The 22,525-nt window shown below is 41.5% G+C and overlaps 1 protein-coding gene across 1 annotated transcript in view; it reads right to left on the bottom strand.

The window, feature by feature from the left end:
• The window catches only part of LOC124606406 (sodium/hydrogen exchanger 3), a 600,846-nt gene that overhangs the window by 80,432 nt on the left and 497,889 nt on the right, over positions 1-22,525 (bottom strand). Inside the window, exons 9-11 of the mRNA XM_047138386.1 lie at positions 16,881-17,021; positions 11,307-11,376; positions 7,359-7,466 (exon numbers count right to left, since the gene is read on the bottom strand). Coding sequence (XP_046994342.1) covers positions 7,359-7,466; positions 11,307-11,376; positions 16,881-17,021 — 319 coding nt within the window. The remainder of the gene's footprint in view (positions 1-7,358; positions 7,467-11,306; positions 11,377-16,880; positions 17,022-22,525) is intronic.

Genomic DNA, 22,525 nt, shown 5'->3' on the forward strand with positions numbered 1-22,525 from the left:
TTGACATATTGAGGAATATAATTTTGTTTCCTTTCAAATGCAACAAGCTTGCGCCACCTATCTGATTTTAACACTCTTTCTCTTAAGTGATTTTGTATACTGTTTCAAACTCAAAATTTTCCAAATTTAGATTGATAATTCAGTTGCTCCATTTTTTCCAGGGCTTAAATGAGATACATTTAGCAAAAACTTATTGTTTCAGAAAACTGCTATATTCTAATTGTTATATTTTTCATTTTTAATGTATGTGAGATAGGAGGATAAAAATGAACGGCACAGTGAAAATATTCTTTGCAAAGTTATTCACAATGCGTTCCACAGTAGGGGGTAATAAGAAATTCATTTACTAATTCTGTGGTGTTTCTTGAACTGAGAATTAAAGCTATACTCCCAACATAGACACCATAAACTATACTTTCATAATGCGTTAATAATTTACAATGTATCATGTTGATGCTAAGATATTTTAATGATTTTATTCATATTAATAAGTCTTGTTGAAATTATTAGTATAAATTATAAGATTTCACTGGACAGAGGAAACTTGCTATTTGCCATGGTGAACTTGATATCATTTATGGTTGTGTAAGAGTAATGGGAGAAAGTAGTTAGGGAAGAAACAACATCAAAATGTGGAAGTGTTTCAAGAGGAACTGAGTATTGTATGTTCTTAGGGCTATTGTGTACATAAGTGATGAAGCTCTTCATATTTCCAAAATCATCAGAGGGGAAAATATAATATAGTCTAGCTGTAAAGATAGTGTAGTCCCACATGTAAAGGAGACGAGAGAGCTATGAAATGAGGGATACAATGCAGCGAGTGTTTTCACCTGTGGAATTCAGAAAAGTTGGTATTGGACGGAAGACTACAGATAGCACTAGCTGTGAAGAAGTCATTGACGTAAAACACATCATGTTGGCTGGCATGTTCAGCAACTGGATGATCCAACTTCTGTTTACCACAGTTTGGCAGTGGCCTCTCACGTGGACAGACAGCTTGTTACTGGTCATGCCCACATGAAATTTGGCACAGTGGTTCCAGCAAAGTTGGTAGACCACATGACTATTTTCAAAGGTGGCCTTTTCTTTGATGGTTTAGGAAATGTCTGTGACAGAACTCTAGTAGGTGATAATGGGCAGATGGAGGGGACAGGTACTGCATCCAGATCTATTTCAGGGATATGAACCATGGGGAAATGGGTGCAAACAAAATTGGAATAAGGACAGACAAGGATATAGTGTAAGTTGGGCGGGCAGCAGAATACCACTGTGAGAGGCTTCGGGAGGATAGTGGGGAAAATACTTCTAATTTCAGGGTGTGACAAGAGGTAGTCAAAATCTTGGCAGTAACCATGATTCAGCTGCTCCAATCCTGAGTGGCACTGAGTCACAAGGGGTATGCTTCTTTGTGGCCAAACCATGGGTATAAGGGAAATGATAGGTGGCTGGGTAAACAAGACATCGGATATCTGTTTCTGGAAAAGACGGGGAGGGAAATTTTGATCTGCGAAGGCTTCAGTAAGACTTTGTCACATGTGGAGAGTGCCCGCTCATCACTGCAGATGTGATGAGCATGGGTGGCTAGGCAGTATGGAAGGGACTTCTTAGTAGAGAATGGTGGCAGCTGTCTAAGTGAGTTCAACATTGAGGAAGGTAGCTTGCTGGGCTGAGGAGAACACAAAGTGAAAGTAATTGGGGAGAAGGTGTTGTGTTTTTGGAGGAATGTGGATATGGTGTCCTCACATTCGGCCCACATCAGAAGATGTCATCAATGAATCTGAAGCAAGTGAGGGGTCTGGAATTCTGCATGGGTACAAAGATTTCCCCTATATAGCCCATGAATGAGCTCGCTTAGAATGGTGCCATGTGGGTACTCATTGCTGTACCACGGATTTATTTATAGGTGATATCTTCAAAGGAGAAGTAACTGTGGGTAAGGATATACTTGGCCATGGTAAACAGGGAGGAGATTGAACATTTGAGATCAGTTGGGTGATGGGAAAGGTAGCATTCAGTAGTAGGAAGGCCATGGATATGATGATGTTAGTAAAGATGGAAGCAGCAATGACAGTGACAAGCAGGGTGCCAGGTGGCAGAGAAACAGGAACTGCACAGTGCAGATAGAGAAAATGCTTAGTGCCTTTTAAATAGGATGATAGGTTATGAGCAATAGGCTGAAGGTGTTGGTCCACAATGGCAGAGCTTCTCTCTTTGGGGGTGCAGTAACTAGCCATTTTGTGACATCCCGGATGGCTTGGTTTATGTACTTTAGAAAGCATAAAGAAGGTAGGAGTATGGAGAGTGATGGGAGTGGATAGAGTGATAGACTCAGGACAGAGCTTCTTGGTTGGACCAAGGTTGGAAGGAGGTAGGGTGGCAGGGCCTGTGGATGGATGTATCTGACAGCTGGTGGAGTCCTTCTGCCAAGTAATCCCTGCTCTTCATAATCACAGTTGCAAGGCCTTTGTTGATAGGTGGGATTATAAGGTCAAGATCAGTTTTAAGCGGGTGGATTACGGTGATTTCTGTGCATGTTAGGTTTGTTGCCTAGTTGAGTGATTGGGGGAATGATGAAGATGCAAGTTTTGGATTTAGGAAATTCTGGAAAGTTAACTGGAGATGATTTAGGGGCAATGGGAATGGATAATGGTTAGACTGAAGATGAAATTGAGTAAGGCAGTGTTCAGTATTGATTTGGGACTAAGTCTAGCTGGTTGGGTTACTGGCAATAAAGTGTCTCCACTGTAACAACTAGGAAAAAGAGAGAAGGTCTTTAACAAGAACAGCAGACTGAATTTTGGCGTGAGGATAAAGGTAAGGCCTTTGGAAAGGTCTGATGTTTCTGTGAGACTGAGGCTCTTGAAGGACAGGTTCATGACTGTGTTGTGAGACTGTTTAGGCCCTGGGTTCTGTAGGGTGCTGAAAAATACTTTCTTCATAAAACATCCATCCTGGTCACTATGACCAGCTGTACTCTCACTCACAATTATATCTACTTTGAAGGCATAAGCTACAAATAAATCTGTAGTACTGCAATGGGCACCTATATGGCACCATTGTATAACAACCTAACCATCAAGAAACCCCAAACCCCTCATGTAGTTCAGATTCATTGGCGACATCTTCATTATCTACACCAAAGGTAAGGTTACCATATACAAATTCCTGCTGAATATCAACACCTTCTCTACCATTTACTTCACCCAGTCCTCCTCAGAACAAAAAGCCATCTTTCCCAAAGTCAACCACCACCTCAAGGACGGCTACATCATTACCTGTTTCAACACCAGTCCTGCCAACCACCAACAATACTTTCACTTCAACAGCTGCCATCCATTACACACCAAGAACTTCCTTCCATACAGCCTAGCCACCTGTGGTCATCACATCTGTAGTGACAATCAGTCATCTTCCAAATATGCTAAGGGTCTTACTAAGGACTTCACGGACTGAAATTATCCTCCTTACCTTGTCCAGAAACAGATCATCTGTGTTTCTGTCTTCCCAGTCACATCCCATCCCCCGCATTTTGCCTTGCACATCCACAAAGGAGCAACCTCTTGTGACTCAGTATGACCCTGGACTTGAGCAACTGAGTCACGTTCTCCACAACAGTTCTGACTAACTCTTGTCATACCCTGAAATGAGCATTAACTTCCCCACTAACCTCCCTACCAAACTCATGGTGCTATTCCACCAATGACCCAACCTAGAGATTGCCTTTTCTGTCCTTATTCCACCCCTGCTCCTAATTCCTTGCCGTATGGTTCACAGTCTTGCAATAGATGCAGATGAAATACCAGTGCCATGCTTCCACTACCGTTTGCCCCAGTCCCATCACAGGCATTTCCTATTCCAACAAAGGCATGGTCACCTGTGAAAGCAGCCATGTTATACCAACTTAGCTACAACCACTATGCCAAATTCTATGTAGGCATGGTCACTAATAAACTGTCTGTCTGCATAAATGGTCACTGCCAAACTGTGGCCAAGAGACAGTTGGACCATCTAGTCCTGAGCATGGCACCCAACATAACATACTCAATTTCAACAACTGCTTCACAGCTTGTGTCATCTGGATTCTTCCTGCCAACACCATCTTTTTAAATAGTGCAGGTGAAAACTTACCCTGGAATGTATCCCTCATTCCCATTACCCTCCTGGCCTCAATCTTTCCTAGTCATTGTCCTCCATCTGCCTATCCCCTTCCCTATTCCCACTCCAGTCCCACAACCATCTTCTATCCTATCAGTGCACTTTCTTTACTTCTCTACTTCTCTCTGCTCCCCCCTCCAATCCAGAAAAGGTGACCTCCTGATGCTGCACCAAGCAGCCCACTATCCTGATTTTACCAAAAGCCCACACACTCCCAAAGGCAGTACTAGCATTCTCTGCAGCCCCTACCTGGTCATCACTGCCCCTCCCCCCTCTCCAACTGTACCTCTTTTGTGCCGCACTACCTACACCAACATAGATCACTGCTCACATCAGATGCAGTTGCAGTCGGAGCATGGTGCCCAGAGGAAAGAGTTGCTGTGTGTGTGTGTGTGTGTGTGTGTGTGTGTGTGTGTGTGTGTGTGTGTAAGTTGTGAATATGTGTGTTTTGTTTAGAGAAGAAAATAACTAAAAAATGTGAATGAGTGAATCCCAAGAGCAAAATACTAAAGTGGCAGGCAAAACAGGATTGGTCAAGAATAGAAAGATGATATGAACAATCAGTACATGAATAAAGTGCTTAAGAACTGACCAAGTGGAAATGTCATAAAAAGAAGAGTGCTTACAAAAACTGAAACAACAAAGAAATGAGACACTAAAAACTTTTGAAAATTTTTTTAACGTACACTTATATGGCATAAGCCACCAAGTACTTTCAAAGATTTAATTGTGAAACTGTAAAATAACAATGACAACTGTAAAAAAAAGCAAAGAAAGCTGATGCCTCAAAATTGTCCAGTTCCAACAATTAAAATTTTTAGCAGTCTGAAAAAAAAAATCTTGGGTATTTCTCAAAAACTGACCTAGAAATTCATGAAGCAATCAAATCACTCAAAAATAATAAAGCATCTGGCAAAGACTTAATTACAGCAGAATTACTGAAATGGTCAGAACAAACGATTATATTAGATCTACACTTGATTTTTGAGACCATTTGGAAAACAGAAAAAATTCCAGGATAAGAGGAAATAGCATTAATCTACCATCTACATGAAGAGGTTCTCAAACATAATGCCAACAATACAAGAGAGTTCTACTTCTACCAGTGACACACAAAACCCCTAACTGAACAGAACTGAAGGAACTTTAGACAAGCAACTAGGATAATACCATGGGGTGTTTGGGGTGGGGGGGGGTTCTTAATGGGAAGGCGTTGTACAGAACACACTTTTAACTAAAAATCAATACTTATCCACAAAAAATTATCCAGAATGCTTAAAATGGCATCATTTATCAATTTTACAAAAGAATTTGACGAAGCATACAGTGAAGCAATAGATAAAACCATTAGAGCATTTGGTATTATAGCCAAATTGGTAAATATTCTCTGCTTGACAAAATAACTAAAGCATACAGAAGACATAGTCAGAGTCAGTGTAACTTTGTACACATACACACCATTAGTGGGTACATAAACCATTATGAGTGGCAATTCTCTATGGCAGGTAAAATGCTCACCAGACTGCATTAGTGTTGCTTGTGTTTAGTGCTGTTGCCAGCCTGATTATGTGCATAATGAACGTGAACAGCATCACATGTTGATTGATCAGTGAAGGACACTGACAATGTACTCATGTGAGACAACATTATCAGTATCTCGCACAGTTTCAAAGGGACCACATGGTGAGTCTCCAGTTGGCTATTTCCAGATTTTTTGGGCATTCATATGTGTCAATGGCCTGATGTTAGACTGCATGGGAAAATGAGGGCAGACATAATCATAGTCAGGGTTTTGGTTGACTGTCTTAAGGGAGGATGATTGTATTATGCACACAGTACATCTTTAACCCCTTCACATCTGTGCCTGCCATCTGAGAAAAAGTTATGGACTCCATGCAACATTCTATGTCATTCCACACTGTTGGTCAGAGACTAGCAGCAGTTGGACTACGGAATTAACAGCCCATGAGTAGACTGCTGTTAACCTAGTAGGACAAATGGCTGTGTTTGGAGTGTGCTGTGACTGGGAAACATGGACAATGACACACTGTGTACAGTATGAATCACAGTTCCATTGTACCCAAGATAACACTGTCAAGGGTTTGGTCATGACCTAGAAGGAGCTTCCATTCTTCCACTGTTCTAGAGAGTCACAGAGGTGTTACTCCTGGCCTAACGGTGTGGGGAGCCATCAGATATGACTTGTAGTCATGGTTAGTATTGATTGAGGGAACCCTAATGACACAACAGTATGTCAGGGATATCCTGCATCCTCGTGTTACCCCTCATGACGCCATTTTTCAACAAGACAATGCTTGTCCATGCATGACACATGTAGCTATGAATTGCCAGTCTGGTGAGATATTACCATGGCCAGCAAGATTCCCATAATAGTTGTAGGCCAGCTTGCCTCAGAAAAGGATATGACTTTATGGCATCCTGCCCAGTCAAATCTGTGCAAGCATCGAGTTAAGAGGGAGTGCAATGTCATATTGATAAATGGACTCATACTTTGAAAGTTTTTGTCATTTAGATTCAATATTATAATTACTGTAATAACAAACATGCCCTCTCACCTATAAATTTCATATAGTTTCCTTTTCTCCCTCTGGGTGCTTTACTATTTTTGTCAGGCAGTGTATTTTTTTAAACTCTAACAAATACAGAATCTAAACTAAATTTTATGGAATAAATTTCTCAGTTATTTGAAATAAACACAGGAAGAAGGTGAGATGATGTAGGCTCATCACCTTTCCTGTTTAAAAGTTTTTAGGAAAAACTAAGTAATCTAGAAAGGATGTGAAATGTAATTAGGATAAACCACCTAGTTTCTGAAGGAGGTTTTGGAATGGTTTCAAAAAATTTGGTAGAAGCCAATAAATTCTGGGTGGTATCTTAGTTACACTTGTGTACAAAACTGCTGTTCCACTACAGTTTTTTTTAATCAGTTACTACAAGTTTCAACAGCAAATCACACTGCTTATAAAGAATTTATACATAAACTAGGTGTCAGTGGGAGACAAATTCAAGAAGTACAAAGGAACTACCAAAACAATGTGAGCTACAAATAATCATGTTTGATCTCGAGTAATGTGTGTTGTTATCTCCTGTTACTGAACACCTATTAACAGTATTATCCTCATATAGCTACTCTAACATCAAAAATAGAGTGTTATTTAGGAATAATGAAGACTTTAACTTACAGGAACTTTTGGCTGTGAATGTGATAGCACTGTCCCAGTCCTCCTTACTTGCAGATTTTGGTATTTCAGTGTCATTTTCAGTCTCCTGAAGAACCTCAGTAATGTAATCTGTAAAATGTGAAACAAATGTGTTGCATTCATCTCATAATAAATTGATAAAACAAAACAATAAATCACTGAATGTATACCTCCATGTTGACCCAAAAAACATTGCTGTCTAATTGGTACCAATCAAAATGACTGAAAACAGAGAAAAATGTAATAATATTATCATTCACTGATGAAACTACCTTTCTCAGATCACTCTCAATACCGTAATCCTATCCCTGTTAATACTGTTTTTGCCAAACACAGCATGATCCTAACCTGCAAAATCCGCACACAAAGGACATCATCATCTATCACGTGGCTAAGATATGCTTGAAGACATTTGGTCACCTGATGGTTGTTACATAATTCTTCCTGCAATGGTGCCCACATTTATTCTTTGATGACTATCTTACAGCAGGACTTTCCTCCTCTGCCTTACTTTCTCTGTAACAACTGGTTACCTATTGAAATCCTGTTGACCCTTAGTTACAAATACAAGAGATTCTTGTATGTCTAATTGAAATAGCAGGGTAATTTCTTATGAGAATGACAGAACTGTCAGTAATAATTTTCTTTCTCTGGCTTCTATATTCTACTATCACTTTCCTTTTCTCTTTACCTTATTCCCTCCTTAACCCAACTAGTTTACTTCTCAGAGAAGATAGCATTAAAAATTATGGATGAAATTAATTACACCACTTTCTGCAACACTCCTGTAAAATGTAAATGAAATTATTCAAAAGGTAACTTCACTTAGCAAATTATTTACAAAAAAGAAATGTTGTTAAAATATACAGGTTTTGTTGAAAACAGAATGCACTGCAAAAATGGTAAGCATTTTTGCATATTAGATTTTGCAGTTCACACTGTGGCTTTCTCTGATAATACAGCAACTGAGACTACTATTATGCAATAATGGAAGAAAGCATTTTAATTTTGACATCTCTATTAGTTTCATATCGACAGTGATGAACCAAAACATTATGACTGGAGTCCAGCTTCACACTGATGACCACCTAGTGCCATGGTGGGCACATGATGTGGTAACAATTGATGTGGTGCAGAGATAAATGGGAAATCCCTCGTATACCAGTTCCTCTCAACTATTCAAGTGGGAACTATCACTTTAGAACATTCTGCATGATGTCTCTTTTGTAGCATCTGCCATTGGAGCTTATTGAGCATCTCTGTAATGCTCTTATGCCAACCAAGCAATCCCATGACTAAACAGGTTGTTCTTTGTTGGATCTTCTCTATCTCTTCTATCAGTCGTACATGGTAAGGATCCAATACTGATGAACAATACTCAAGAACTGGTCAAACAAGCACCGTATAAGTCACTTCCCTCATGGATGAGGTACATTTCCTTAAGGCTTTTCCTACGCATCTCAATCTGGTATCTGCTTTTCACATTATTGTTTTTATGTGGTCATTCCACTTAAGGTCTCCCTGGATAGTTACTCCCAGGTATCTTACAGCAGATACTGTTCCAGCAGTTTATCATCAATAGTGTAGCTGTACAGTAGTGGATTTCTTTTCCTATGTATGTGTAATATGTTATGTTTACATACATTCAGGGTCAAATGCCAGAGCCTGCAGCATTTATTAATCCTTTCCAGGTCATTCTTCAAATCAATACTATCTTCTGGCATTGCTACTTTGCTACAGGTAACCTCATAACCTGCAGACAGTCTTAAAGAGCATTTGATGCTTTCCACTAACAGTAATGATGCTATGACACTTCCTTGGTAATCCAAAAATTACCTTCACAAGTGTTAATTTTGCTCCATTAAGAGTGATGTGACAAGTTCTGTCTGCAAGGAAGTCTTGAATCTAGTCACAATTATGGTCTGATACTTTGATAAGCTCGTATAGTTTTCATTAACCGGCATTACAGTATGGTGTCAAATGCTTCCTGAAGTCAAGGAACATGGTATCAACCTGAGTGCCATTGTCTACAGTGGTATGGATCTCATGGAGAAACAAAGTGAACTGAGTCTTACAAGATCTCTGTTTGCGGGATCCATGTTGATTTTTATAGAAAAGATTTATTGACTTTCTCTTTAATCCATCGATACTGTGACAGTTTCTGATTCAGTTTCAAGAAAACCTGCACTAGTGGCTCTTGAGAAAAAAGGCATTGTCCAAATCTGTTTGAGCATATTGAAGATGTATCAGACCTCCCAGGATAATGGAAAATTGAGAATCAAAAGAGGAATCAGTATAGGAGGTACATATCACCAAAACTACTCATAACAGTCCTAGAAGTTGTTTTCAAATTCCTGAACTGGGAAAAAGAAGGATAAGATCTCAATATCTGTTGAGAAGGACATTATACCATACTCCTTTTATGGCTGTCAAGGTACCCCATAACTGGAATATGACATTCTTTCAAAAATTCATACACATTTTAGATACATTTTACAAGAAGTTAATAGTACTGTTTGCCTCTAGTGGAAGAGGAAAAAGTAAAAATAGTAATTAAGAAAAACGGCAGCACTGTGTTCACAAATTTCCACTCATTCCTATTTCAACAAGAATATGACCACAAAGCAAGTTTTAATAGCTAATTATTGCATGCAGTCACTCTAAGTTCTAATAGTAGCCACCAAATCCCATTCAAAGAATGAATGTTGTTCAGCAAGCATAGAAGGATGGATGCTGAAGTTTGATGGGACTTGTATCCAGGTGAATGAATGGTAGAGTAGCCATGGAAGTTCTCTGCTGGATTCCAAGCGATAAGAAAGGAACCAGAGAATGGCTCCATGGAAGGTGTAACATGATGTTAAAAAATGTGATTGAAGACTGTAATGTGTGGAAAAGTCTAGATGAGGTTTTATTAAGCAAAGAAAAAACCAAAGTTCCACATTTTGGCCTGATGGGCTAATCAGGTCTGACCAACCACGTAATCCTCTGCCAATGGCGTCACTGGATGCTGTATGGAGGGACATAGTGTCAACTCACTGCTCTCCCAGCTGTTGTCAGCTTTCTTGATCTTGGAGTAGCTACTCTCACTGAAATAGCTCCTAAGTTGGCATCATGAGGCTGACTGCATCCCACTGAAGTTCTTCTACCTAGGAAAAATCTCTGCATAGCAGACAGACACACCGACCACTGAGCTATGGACGCAGATGGAAGAGGATGCCAAATGGCTGATGATAATTATTTTATAAAGTACTATGACAGTGTTTTCAGTGTGAAAGCTATTTTAATTCACTTTCCCATTACAGTGTGCCTTTATTCTGCTACTTAATAATGCAACTTTTCAGTACACTCCTCTGCATCTTACACATAATAATTTGTATTTGCTTCTGTTTCGTCAGCTCATTTGTCAGATGTATATGTTTCCTAATTATAAGACAGAAATATCTGTTTCTTATCTTTAATCAATAAGTTGCATACCAAGAACTTGCAAATGAGTCACAGTATTACTTGGTTCAGCATTCCAGCCTTCACACTCTGATTGGTATAAAACATTACATCTGAATTCTTCATTGCCTGTTTGAGAGCACCGTTTTCTGATTGATCAAGTACTGTATTGACCCAGAGGAATCCACCTCCACATATTTTCCATGTTATGTATTTTCAGAAATGTCAAGAATGATTACTTACTGTGATTTATTTGTACATTATTTGTGCTTAATAAAATCTGTATTGTTAACAAAGTAGACTTACAACATAAACTATAGAGCCACATTATGACAGAACCTTTCTTCAATATTAGCATTAAAATACAGATTTCAAAAATTTCCTTTTTATCTTGGTCTTATATGTATTTGTTGATATTTAATATCAAAGAAATGTAACTTTTTATGGAAATTACTGAAGACAGTCTTAGTATCTCTACGTAATACATACCATGAGTGAACTGTTTTGCTGAGCCATTCTGAGTAATTCCAGGAAAACTGACATGGTTTTGCTTTCCATCCTGCATACAAAAATGAAATTAATCAGTAATGTAGCACTACAGCACAAATATCTCTAAAAGAACATCAAAATATAATTTCTGCTGCTAAAATTATGTCTTAACATAGTAAGTAGCTTCAGTACAAGTTAAAGGTAACCTCAGTACACATCTTCAGCACAAATACGAGGGCGGTTCAGAAAGTAACCTCCGATTGGTCACAGTGCGGGTTGTGGGGGGAGTAGCGACGCCATCTGTGCGTTCACGCACTCTACAGGTCAGTCGGCATCAAGCCGTGGTCAAGTGAACTTCGTACCTGCGCTAGTTTAGTTTTTGTGGCAGTTTGAAATGTGTGCTGCAATAGAAAACCCCGCCAAATGTGAAGTGCGTGCTGTCATAAGGTTTTTTACAGCCAAAGGATGTTCTGCAGCAGCTATTCATCGTGAGCTTTGTGCCGTGTACGGACCAAGAGTTGTGAGTGAAGGAGTTGTCCGTGAATGGGTACGTTTATTTAAAAGTGGACGAGAAAACGTTCATGATGAAGAGAGGAGTGGTAGACCATCATTGGTGACTGACGAACTCGTTCAGACAGTTGATGCAAAAGTTCGTGAAAATCGACGTTTCTCAATGTCGGAGTTGTCTACTGGTTTTCCACAGATTTCTAAGACTCTCTTGTACGAGATAGTGGCAGCAAGATTGAGTTACCGTAAGTTCTGTGCACGATGGGTGCCCAAAATTCTTACCGACCACCACAAAACTCAAAGAATGGCCTCTGCATTAGACTTTCTGTCATGTTATGAGGACGAAGGAGAACCATTGTTAAACAGAATCGTGACCGGTGACGAAACCTGGATTAAGTACGTGAACCCTGAGACAAAAGAACAATCAAAGATGTGGGCACATTCAAATTCGCCTATCAAACCAAGAAAAGCCTCGCAAGATTTTTCTGCCAGAAAACTGATGGCAACGGTGTTTTGGGATGCCAAAGGGGTGTTGTTGGTTGAATTCATGGAACGTGGTACGACCATTAATCAAGACGTGTACCGTGAAACAATAAAAAAGTTACGACGGGCTATACAGAACAAACTCCGTGGTATGCTGACTTCCGGTATCGTTTTTTTGCACGATAACGCCCGTCCTCACTCTGCTCGCAGAACAACGGCCCTTCTTGAGTCCTTCAAGTGGGACGTTATCAACCATCCACCTTACAGCCCAGACCTGGCGCCAAGTGATTATCACCTCTTCATGCATTTGAAGAAATGGCTCGGGTCACAGCGGTTTGATGACGACGAAGAGCTCAAAGTTGCGGTCACAGGCTGGCTCCAGGCACAAGCGAGTGATTTTTATGCAGAAGGAATTTCGAAGCTTGTGAAGAGATACGATAAGTGCCTCAATCGCTATGGAGACTATGTAGAAAAATAGTGCAAAGATGTAGTTGTAAGATGTATATATTAAAATATTTTTATTTAACTTGGTGTATTTTTTTAAATCAACCGGAGGTTACTTTCTGAATGGCCCTCGTAGTTTCTTAAAATATCAATTATATATTCTATAACAACAAAAATTATCAATTATTGACAATACAATGTAAATGGATACATAAAAAACTTTCACCAAGCAGCAGCAGGGGAACATACAAACAAAAGTATTTAACTTCTACAAGCTTTTGGAGCCAGTGGCTCCTTCTTCTGGCACAAATGTTGAAGAGGAAGGAGGAGGGTGAAGGTAAAGGACAGGAAAGGTTTAGGGAAAAGGGCACAGTTCACAAAAGCCACCCAGAACCCCAGATCAGGGGAGACTTACCAGACAGGATGAGAAGGAAAGATGTGATTGTTCGTGACTGCACCAGATGAGATTTGAAAACCTGAGAGCTTAAAGGTGGGAGATACAGTAATATGCAAGACAGAGATTACTATTAAAACATCGTGCATGATTTAATAAGAATGAAAAGCTAAATTGTCTGTAACAGAGGTGGGAGGGGGTAAGGTGATAAATAGACAGGTCAGAAAATGAAAGAGATAGAAAACTAAAATTGAGTGAAAAAAGGAGTAGTTACTGTGAAGAAATGCTGATACAGAAGGAATTAATGTAAATTAAGGCCAAGTGGATAGCGGGAACCAAGGTCATATTGCAGTGCCAGTTCCCGACTGTGGAATTCTGAGATCCTGATGTCTGGCAGAAGAATCCAGATGGCACGTGTGGTGAAACAGGCACTGAGGTCATAACTGTCATGTTGTACAGTATGCTCTGCAACAGGATATTGTTTGTTGCCTATGTACACTCTATGCTCATGCCCATCCATCCTAACTGATAACTGGGTGGTAGTCATGCTGATGTAAAAGGCCGAACAGTGTTTACATAACGGCTGGTATAGGACATGTGTCGTTTCATATGTGGATCTCCCTTTGATGGTATATGTTTTGCCAGTAACAGGGCTGGAATAGGTGGTGGTAGGAGAGTGCATAGGGCAAGTCTTGCAGTGGGGATGGTCACAGAGGGGGAGCCATAGGGTAGGGAGATGGGTGCAGAAGGAGTATAGGGTCTGACAAGGATACTGCAGAGACTGGGAGGGCAACAAAAACTATTCTAGGTGTGGTGGGCAAAATCTCAGACGGAATGGATTTCATGATTTTAAGAAGTCATGGCTTTATTGAAGTAGCTATTTAATACATTCAAGACAAGGATAATACTAGGTGACAAGTGGTGTGGTCAGAAGTTGTTTTTTGGAGGGCTCAGCACACCAGGATTGGATGTGATGGCCCAGGAAATCTGCTTTTGAACTAGGCTGTTGGGATAATTATGTCCAGTGAAGGCTGAAGTGAAAGTGGTGGTGTACTGCTGAAAAGAGTCTGCATCCAAACAAATACATTTGCCTCGAATGCCAAGACTGTATGGGAGGGAATGTTCGACATGGAAGGGATGGCACCTGTCAAAATGTAAGTACTGTTGTTTGTTAGTAGGTTTGATGTGGAAGGAAGTGTGCAGCTGGCCTTCAGTGAGGGTGAGATCAACAGCAGGGAAAGTGGCATGGGATTCGGAATAAGACCATGTGAAATTTAACTGAGAGACGGTATTTAGAGATTCCAGGAATTTGAACAGGTTAGCCTCACCGTATCTGAACCAAACCACGAAACCCCTCTCCAGGTGACCCATGAAAAGGTTGGCACAGGAAGGAGCCATCCTGGTTCCCATGGTTGTAGTCCCTGATCTGTTTGTATGTCTGCTCCTCAAAGGTGAAGTAATTGTTAGTAAGTATAAAGTTGATTAAGGTGAGCAAGAAGGAAGTAATGGGTTTGGGATCAGGTGAGTGAGGAAATGTTCAGCAGCAGACAGACCACGTACATTGGGGGATGCTGGTAAAGTGGAAGATGGCATCAATGGTTCGAGCAATGTGTGTGGTGGCAGTGAGATGGGTACAGATACCAGATGATCTATAAAATGGTTAGTACCTCTAATATGGGAGGTGGTTCCTATCCCCAGACCACACAGAAGCATCCCCCTTGTCACCCAATATTATCCTGGCCTCGAAAACATCAACAAATTACTCCACCAGGGATACGACTTTCTCAAGTCAACCCCTGAAATGAGATCATCCCTTGACAAAATTCTCCCCACACCACCCAGAGTTGCCTTTCGTTGCCCCCCTAACCTCCGTAACATCCTTGTTAAACCCTACAATATTCCCAGACTACCTTCTCTACCCAGCAGTTCCTACCCCTGTAACCGACCCCGCTGCAAAACCTGCCCCATGCATCCCCCCACAACCACCTACTCCAGTCCCGCTACTGGTAAAACATACACAATTCAAGGCAGGGCCACTTGTGAAACTACACATGTCATTTATCAACTGACATGCCTGCACTGCACAGACTTTTACATAGGTATGACAACAACTAAACTGGCTGAGCGCATGAACGGACACAGACGAACTGTCCGCCTAGGAGATTTCCAATACCCAGTAGCGGAGCATGCCCTCCAGCATAATTCTAGGGACCTAGGAACCTGCTACACTGTATGTGCCATTTGGCTTCTCCCACCCAACACCAGTCCCTCTGAACTGCGGAGATGGGAACTTACACTCCAACACATCCTTTCATCCCACCATCCCCCTGGACTGAACCTACATTAAACAACCTCACTCCCATTTACTCTTCAGTCTTCTCCTCTTTCCCTTTCCTCTTTAGCCATTCATGCATCTTTTCATCCTACATAGTTGTGTTTATCTTTATACTATATACCTCTTTACTTCTGTATGCATCCTCTTTGGTTTGAAGCTGGCACAGTACTTACAGTAGAATATCTTTGGCTTCCCTCTGACAACCATGCCTCCATCCTTGCTACCCTCCCTGTTTTCCTTTCCCTGTTGCTTCATAACCTGGGTTGTGAGTAACTGCATCTACTTTCCCTTCTTCCCCTCCTTTCCCCTCTCTCCTCCCTGAAGAAGGAACATTTGTTCTGAAAGCTAGGAACGTAAATTTTCGGTTCTGTTTTTTGTGTATCTATCGGCTGTACTGAGCTGAGGTAAGTACTGGCCAGCCCCTCTATCTCTTTGTTAGTATTTTCATTGATCATTATTATGTAAAGATTGCATGCATTAAGAAAACTGTTGACGAACACCTATTTTAGCAATCCATATGTTACATTTTAAATTTAATACAATAAAATGAATGATATGAAGTATCTGGTCCCTCAGCATATTTTTGTTAGGATTTAATTTTCATGGAGAGTCATTTGAATACAGACACACAAAGACAAAGTAAGGAATCAATATGGAGATGTGATGACACCTTGGCATTTTGTTGAATGATGAATGACACAGAAAAACAAAAATGAGTACTGCTAGAATGGTATATAAACCTAGTTCTTCTCAAATCTAGTGTCATATCATTGCTCAGATTAACACATTTTTTTATTAATGTATGGTGACTACCATTCTGCCTACTATGATAATGTTGTGTTTTGTGACTAGGGCCTCCTGTTGGGTAGACCATTCACCAGGTGCAAGTCTTTCGATTTTACACCAATTTGGCAACTTGCGTGTCGATGGGGATGAAATGATGATGATGATGATTAGGACAACACAACACCCAGTCCCTAAGCGGAAAAAATCTCTGACACAGCCAGGAATCGAACCTGGGCCCTTAGGATTAACATTCTGTCGCGCTGACCACTCAGCTACCAGGGGTGGACACTAAGATAATGATAGACATAGAGTAGGAAGGACCAGATGGGCCACTCCTTTTTGAAGGAAATAAACTAGAACTTAAAATAACCACAAAAAATTTAATGAAGAGTTGCACTGGTATTTGAACTCTGTTTATATTCATTCAAGTTCAAAATATTTTGTTAGTTACTACTACTGTTCCAGTGTACTGTGATCCTTATATGACACCAACTACCTTCTTTATATTTTTACTAGAGAGAAAAATTTTAGAGAACCTGTGCCACATATAACACAAAAAGAAAGTGAATTCAGTCCAAAAATAAATAATATTTCGTTATGATGATCAATGCAACACGAAAATTACCTTTCCCAGTCGTTTGCTCCTCTTATGGTGATGCTTTCTCTCACCAACCATGCGACGTATGTTCATATGCATACGATAATTGACTTGAGTAGATAGATCACGGTCATTAACTGCATGCCTGCTATAGCTAAGTCGGCGATGCTGAAACAATCAAAAAAGGAAAAAGTTAATAATTTTCACAAAATCTTTCACAAGAATGAACTACAAGTAACTGTCTGCATTACTTTGTTTGGTTCTTTATTTGTGTGTGTGTGTGTGTGCGTGTGAGAGAGAGAGATAGAGAGAGAGAGAGAGAGAGAGAGAGAATTACAACTTTCTGCAGCTGTGCACATCCAGATAACAACTGCAAGAGCAGCAGCAGAGCAGCAGAAGAAGAGTGAATGAGTGTAAGGTAATTTCATAGCAAAAGCTGTTCTGTATTAAGTGATACATACTGAGTCACCTTAATGAACAAGACAGTGCGATGGGAGACAAGGGACAACAGGAGACAGGTTCTGTAGACGATAGTGCTTATAAATCATACATGAATCTCCTATCGTAGATGAGATGATAAAACCGTCATCTACATTGTGTGGTGATGTGAGCGAAATGGACGAAAACAGTATTGAAGCAGATGAAATCATTAAGGTTAAGGAAGAGGAATCTAGCAACAGGAGTCAGCCAGGCCAACAGGTTATGGCAGACAGAAAATTGGAAGCAATGTTAAGGCAAATTCTGAGTAGTTTGAATAGTATGGAAAGCAGTATGAAAAAAGACATTATCAGGTCGGAAAAGAAGACTGATGGCATTAGAACTGACTTGGTTAACTTAAAAGATGAACTGAAGAAAGAAATTAAAAAGGAAATTAAGGGGTTCAACATTTTGTGCTGGATTCATTATGTGGCGATAATGCTTACCCCAGCTGTCTGTCGCTATTTCTATGTTTCCAGCTACAGTCAAACTCTTCTCCTATTATATCTATAGTTTATAAGTGAATCACAAACATTCTATCTTCAACTTTCAGGTGATTCTGTACAGTAGGATACTTAAGTGTAGAAATATTTTAGAGAAAGTTTTATCCAGTGTGTGTGTGTGTGTGTGTGTGTGTGTGTGTGTGTGTGTGTGTGTGTGTGTGTTTTGTGTTAATTATAAGAAATACAATCATAAGAGGATGGAAGAAAACAAATAGGTAACATGGTAAAAGAATTTATGACAAACAAAGAGGTAAGGTAAACTGAAAATAAAAGGTGTCAGCATATGTGGAGGATAATAAACATCTGAAGTAATCAGCTCATTGGTGCAGCAGCAGAGGCAATATGTGGCAAAAACCATCTTGAATATTAGATCTTGATATTAACTGTGTTATTATATTAAGTGTCAGGAAGTCGCTTCTGAAAGTATTTATATGGAGTGTAGCCATGTATGGAAGCGAAAGGTGGATGATAAATAGTTTAGACAAGAAGAGAATAGAACCTTTCAAAATGTGGTGCTACAGAAGAATGCTGAAGGTTACATGGGTAGAACACATAACTAATGAGGAGGTATTGAATAGAATTGGGGAGAAGAGAAATTTGTGGCACAACTTGACTAGAAGAAGGGATCAGTTGGAAAGACATGTTCTGAGGTATCAAGGGATCACCAATTTAGTATTGGAGGGTAGTGTGGAGGGTAAAAATCGTAGAGGGAGACCAAGAGATGAATACACTAAGCAGATTCAGAAGGATGTGGGTTACAGTAAGTATTGGGAGATGAAGAAGCTTGCACAGGATAGAGTAGCATGGAGAGCTGCATCAAACCATTCTTTGGACTGAAGACCTCAACAACAATAATAGAAGTGTTTGCATTCAGAGCAGTCAGTATATTGAGGTAACTACCTACCCATAGAATTGTGTCACAGTACTGCCTTTTCTAACATTAAGGAATGACAACTGTAAACATAGTTTCCTGGAGTAATGTGTGAGGCAAGAGTAAGCAAGCCCTCCAGGCTAGAATCTTAAACAATTTGATGGCATACAGTGAAGTAATAGTTTTTATAATTGATAATTTTGTGTGATCGATAATGAGAGTTAAGTCTGCCTTAGCAAAAGGATCTGTTACTGTGAAGTGTTTTTCTGTAGAATCAATTTTGCATTAGATAAGCAGAGCAGGTGTTTATTTATTAGATAATGCAACAATACTGAAATAATAAAATCATGAATAATGTTACGGTCTTAATGGTTAGGGAGCCTGTCTCCGCAGTAGGGATACTTTTTGAGAATGCACTGCACGAACTATCGAGGTAAGAAATGTAGGTAAAATAATGGAGCTGACAGACATGATCGAGTAATGAAAGAGATGTGGCAACCATCAATCGCCAGTAACTGCCCCCTACGAAGTGCAGAGTAAACAGTCTTTGGGGACTCGTTTCTTTGGTAGGGTCTTGTGAACGGGGGGATCAATGTGCATGTTGTGAGTTTTCTGTATTGTTTTTCTTGTGTTTTGTGTGATTATATGAACCTTAAAAAAAGTGGCTGATCATAGTAAGTTGGAGTTTTCTGTGCGCAGCCAGTCACAATAGCCAGAAAACCCACATTGGTGACCCTGAGTCATGAAAGTACATTGCATTTGCTCACTGTGTACCACTGGTTTCGCATCAATAGATAACGTCACAACCTCGAGTTTTTCGGCAGTGCAGGACACCGCGACTGCAGATTGGACTTTTGACTGTGAAGTGGAGCACTTTACTCCATGTGCTACAAATACACCAGGAATGTTCGTATCTCTGGTGTTTGCTTCAACCGGCCAGACAAATCCTAACCTCTGCCAGCACACAACACTGGGCACTGTACACATCGGCACGGTCACTTTCTATGGCATTCTATGTTCTACAGAATGCCCCTCCAGCACAAGATCACAGAGACCCCTCGCCTGAATTTCTACTGCACAACATAGACAATGCAGCTGTCCAGTTTTGGGGTCCACACGCATGGCTGCTGCCTCCTCAGAGTGACCTGCCGTTTAATGTGTCCCCCTCCATGCTGGTCGAAGGGATACTTGCGTCAACCGTGCTGTGCCATGGATATGCGTACCTGTCCTGCCACCTCACGCACACCTCGGGCTATGCACCTGCCGTGGTTCTGCTCTGTCACTCAGCACTCAATCGTGATTTCACGCCTCTACTCGAGATTTTGTCTGCACCGGCCGTTGAACCTTCCATGCCTGCCGCGCCATGCTCGTCAAGTGGCCATACAGACTTCTTGCCTACAAGGACTGGATATTACATCCCACCTCCACAGCTAATGGACATTCAACACAACACATCGTCCACCACTGAGGCACAGTTTGCATCAGTGAACACTGTGCAGAATCCCCATACGATTTGTGCCTGTCCTACACCCCTGCAAGCACTGTTCCCTGGCCATCTTCCACAGCTGCCGGCATTACAGCCAGACAACCCAGTGATGTGGTTTACCTTGGTGGAAAACATGTTGGACATACATGGTATTGCAGATGACAGCACTCATTTTGTGTGTCTAGCGCATGACCTCCGTGATCTCATCAGTGACTTGTTGCTGAACCCACCCAAGAGCAGCAAATATGCCTCTGTCTGTACATTACTCATCAAACGCCTTTCTCGTCCACCAACCAATATGATTTGCAACATTATTTATGACAAGACTTTAGGTGACAGAACCCCCCTCACAGCTGTGACGACGCTTGCATGTGCAGGTCAGTACCGAGATCTTGCCAAACTTAGCGCTCTGGGCATTGTGGCTGGTGAAGCTGCCACAAGAACTACAATTACATTTAATCCCACATACCGCAGTATCACTTGAGGATAAACTATGGCTGGGAGACCAGGCACATGCCATTATTGAGCACCGCCACCTCCCTCTGCGCAACACAGTGCTTAATATTGCCGAGGCTGGTAATCCTGTAAATGAACTTCCACCATTGGGCGGTAGAGGCCGGGTACGTGTGTATCACGGACAGCACCCGGAACAGCAGCCATCTAGCAGCCAAGACCGGGTATCGTAAGCAGCCTGGCACCAGCCTCTCCCCACCCCAACCGGGCTAGCGCCTGCACGCCCCGCACACCCCTCACCTGACGCTTCGGCTGGTGGGACAAATACAGCTGACTTGCACATATGCTGGTTTCACTCCACTTACAGGGATGCTGCTTGCAACTGCTGCCTGCCCTATGCATTCCAAACCACCGCACACAGGCCGCAGTAGGTGCCACAGCTCATAAATACATGTAAGGGTGCCCACAGATGTTGATTTCTGTCAGATCCCCCACTTCAAGAGGACGTCTGTACGCCTTGGATTTAGGTTTGGGCCGGTATTTTCTCATCAATACAAGAGCAGATGTTAGTGACATACCTCCCACATTTACCACAAAGGATACGACCCCAGACAAACTGTTCCTTTGAGCAGCAAATAAATTGCCACTCCGTGTTGACGGTTTTGCAGAGTTACCTATTGAACTCATACCTGGCAAACATTTCGCTTGGTCCTTCTATGTGGCTGACATAGAAGACCCAGTATTAGACATCGACTTCCTTTTCTTTTGGACTGTCAACCTCCAGTTGGTCACATTCTTCTTGCACAATGCCTTGTCCACTCACATCGTGTGTTCAGACGCCTCCTCGCCCCCCCCCCCCCCCTTCCCACTCAGCTTCCTGAGGATTTTGACATGGCTCTCATCGAGTGCTCTTCACTGGTGGACAGCCTCGTAATTTCTATTGCCCAGCTTCAGTCCGAGCACTCTGCAGTCGATGATCTCCGTGCTCTCAACGCTGAGCTGAACTGCGCCATATAGTCAGTTACACAAGCCCTCGCAGAGGCACAATGCCTCGTACAATGCCTGTCAACGTTGCCACCCCCCAACACTGCCAATGCACCACATGGAACTTTGACACTGCCGCCCCCAGACACCGGAGACGCTTCTCACAGAACTTTGTCATTGCCCACACAGACAACGAACAGCATCCCCGCCACATCAGGTTAGTGACTCTCACATGCAACCGATTCCCATTTGCGATGGCCCCCTAGCAAGTTTGCCTGCCCATCTGAACGCTATCACGAATGGCACAACACACAAAGTTCTCACAACAGACGGGCCACAAATGCGTCATAAAGAGCGCTGACTGCCGCCACATAAACTACGCCTCACTAAGGCCGCAGTGGATGAACTTCTGCGGGCAGGTATTGTTCACCAATCGGACAGTAAGTGATCTTCACCCATACATTTAGTCCCCAAAAAGGATGGCACAGTGCGCCACCGCAGCGACTATCACTGTCTCAACACGCGGACTGTATTAGACAATTATCCGATACTGCATATACAAGACTTCATGCAAGTACTTAGCGGAGTATGCATCTTCAGTGTCTTGGACTGCCGCAAGACATATTTACAAATACCCATGGCACAGAGTGACATACCAAAGACAGCGTTGGTCACACCTTTTGGCCTCTACCAATTTTGTTACATGCCTTATGGTCTCAAAAATGCGGCCCAAACTTGGCAACATTTTATAGACTCACTTTGTTTAACTGCACATATTGTTACACATACCTCCACGACATACTCATTTTCTCCTCCTGGCCACGGTACAGTACTTATTGACACGTAATGGAGTCGAGATCAATAACGACAAGTCACAACTCCGCTGCACCGCTGTCAC

The sequence above is a fragment of the Schistocerca americana genome, chromosome 3 (genome assembly GCF_021461395.2).
Source record: "Schistocerca americana isolate TAMUIC-IGC-003095 chromosome 3, iqSchAmer2.1, whole genome shotgun sequence".
Taxonomy (NCBI): domain Eukaryota; kingdom Metazoa; phylum Arthropoda; class Insecta; order Orthoptera; family Acrididae; genus Schistocerca; species Schistocerca americana.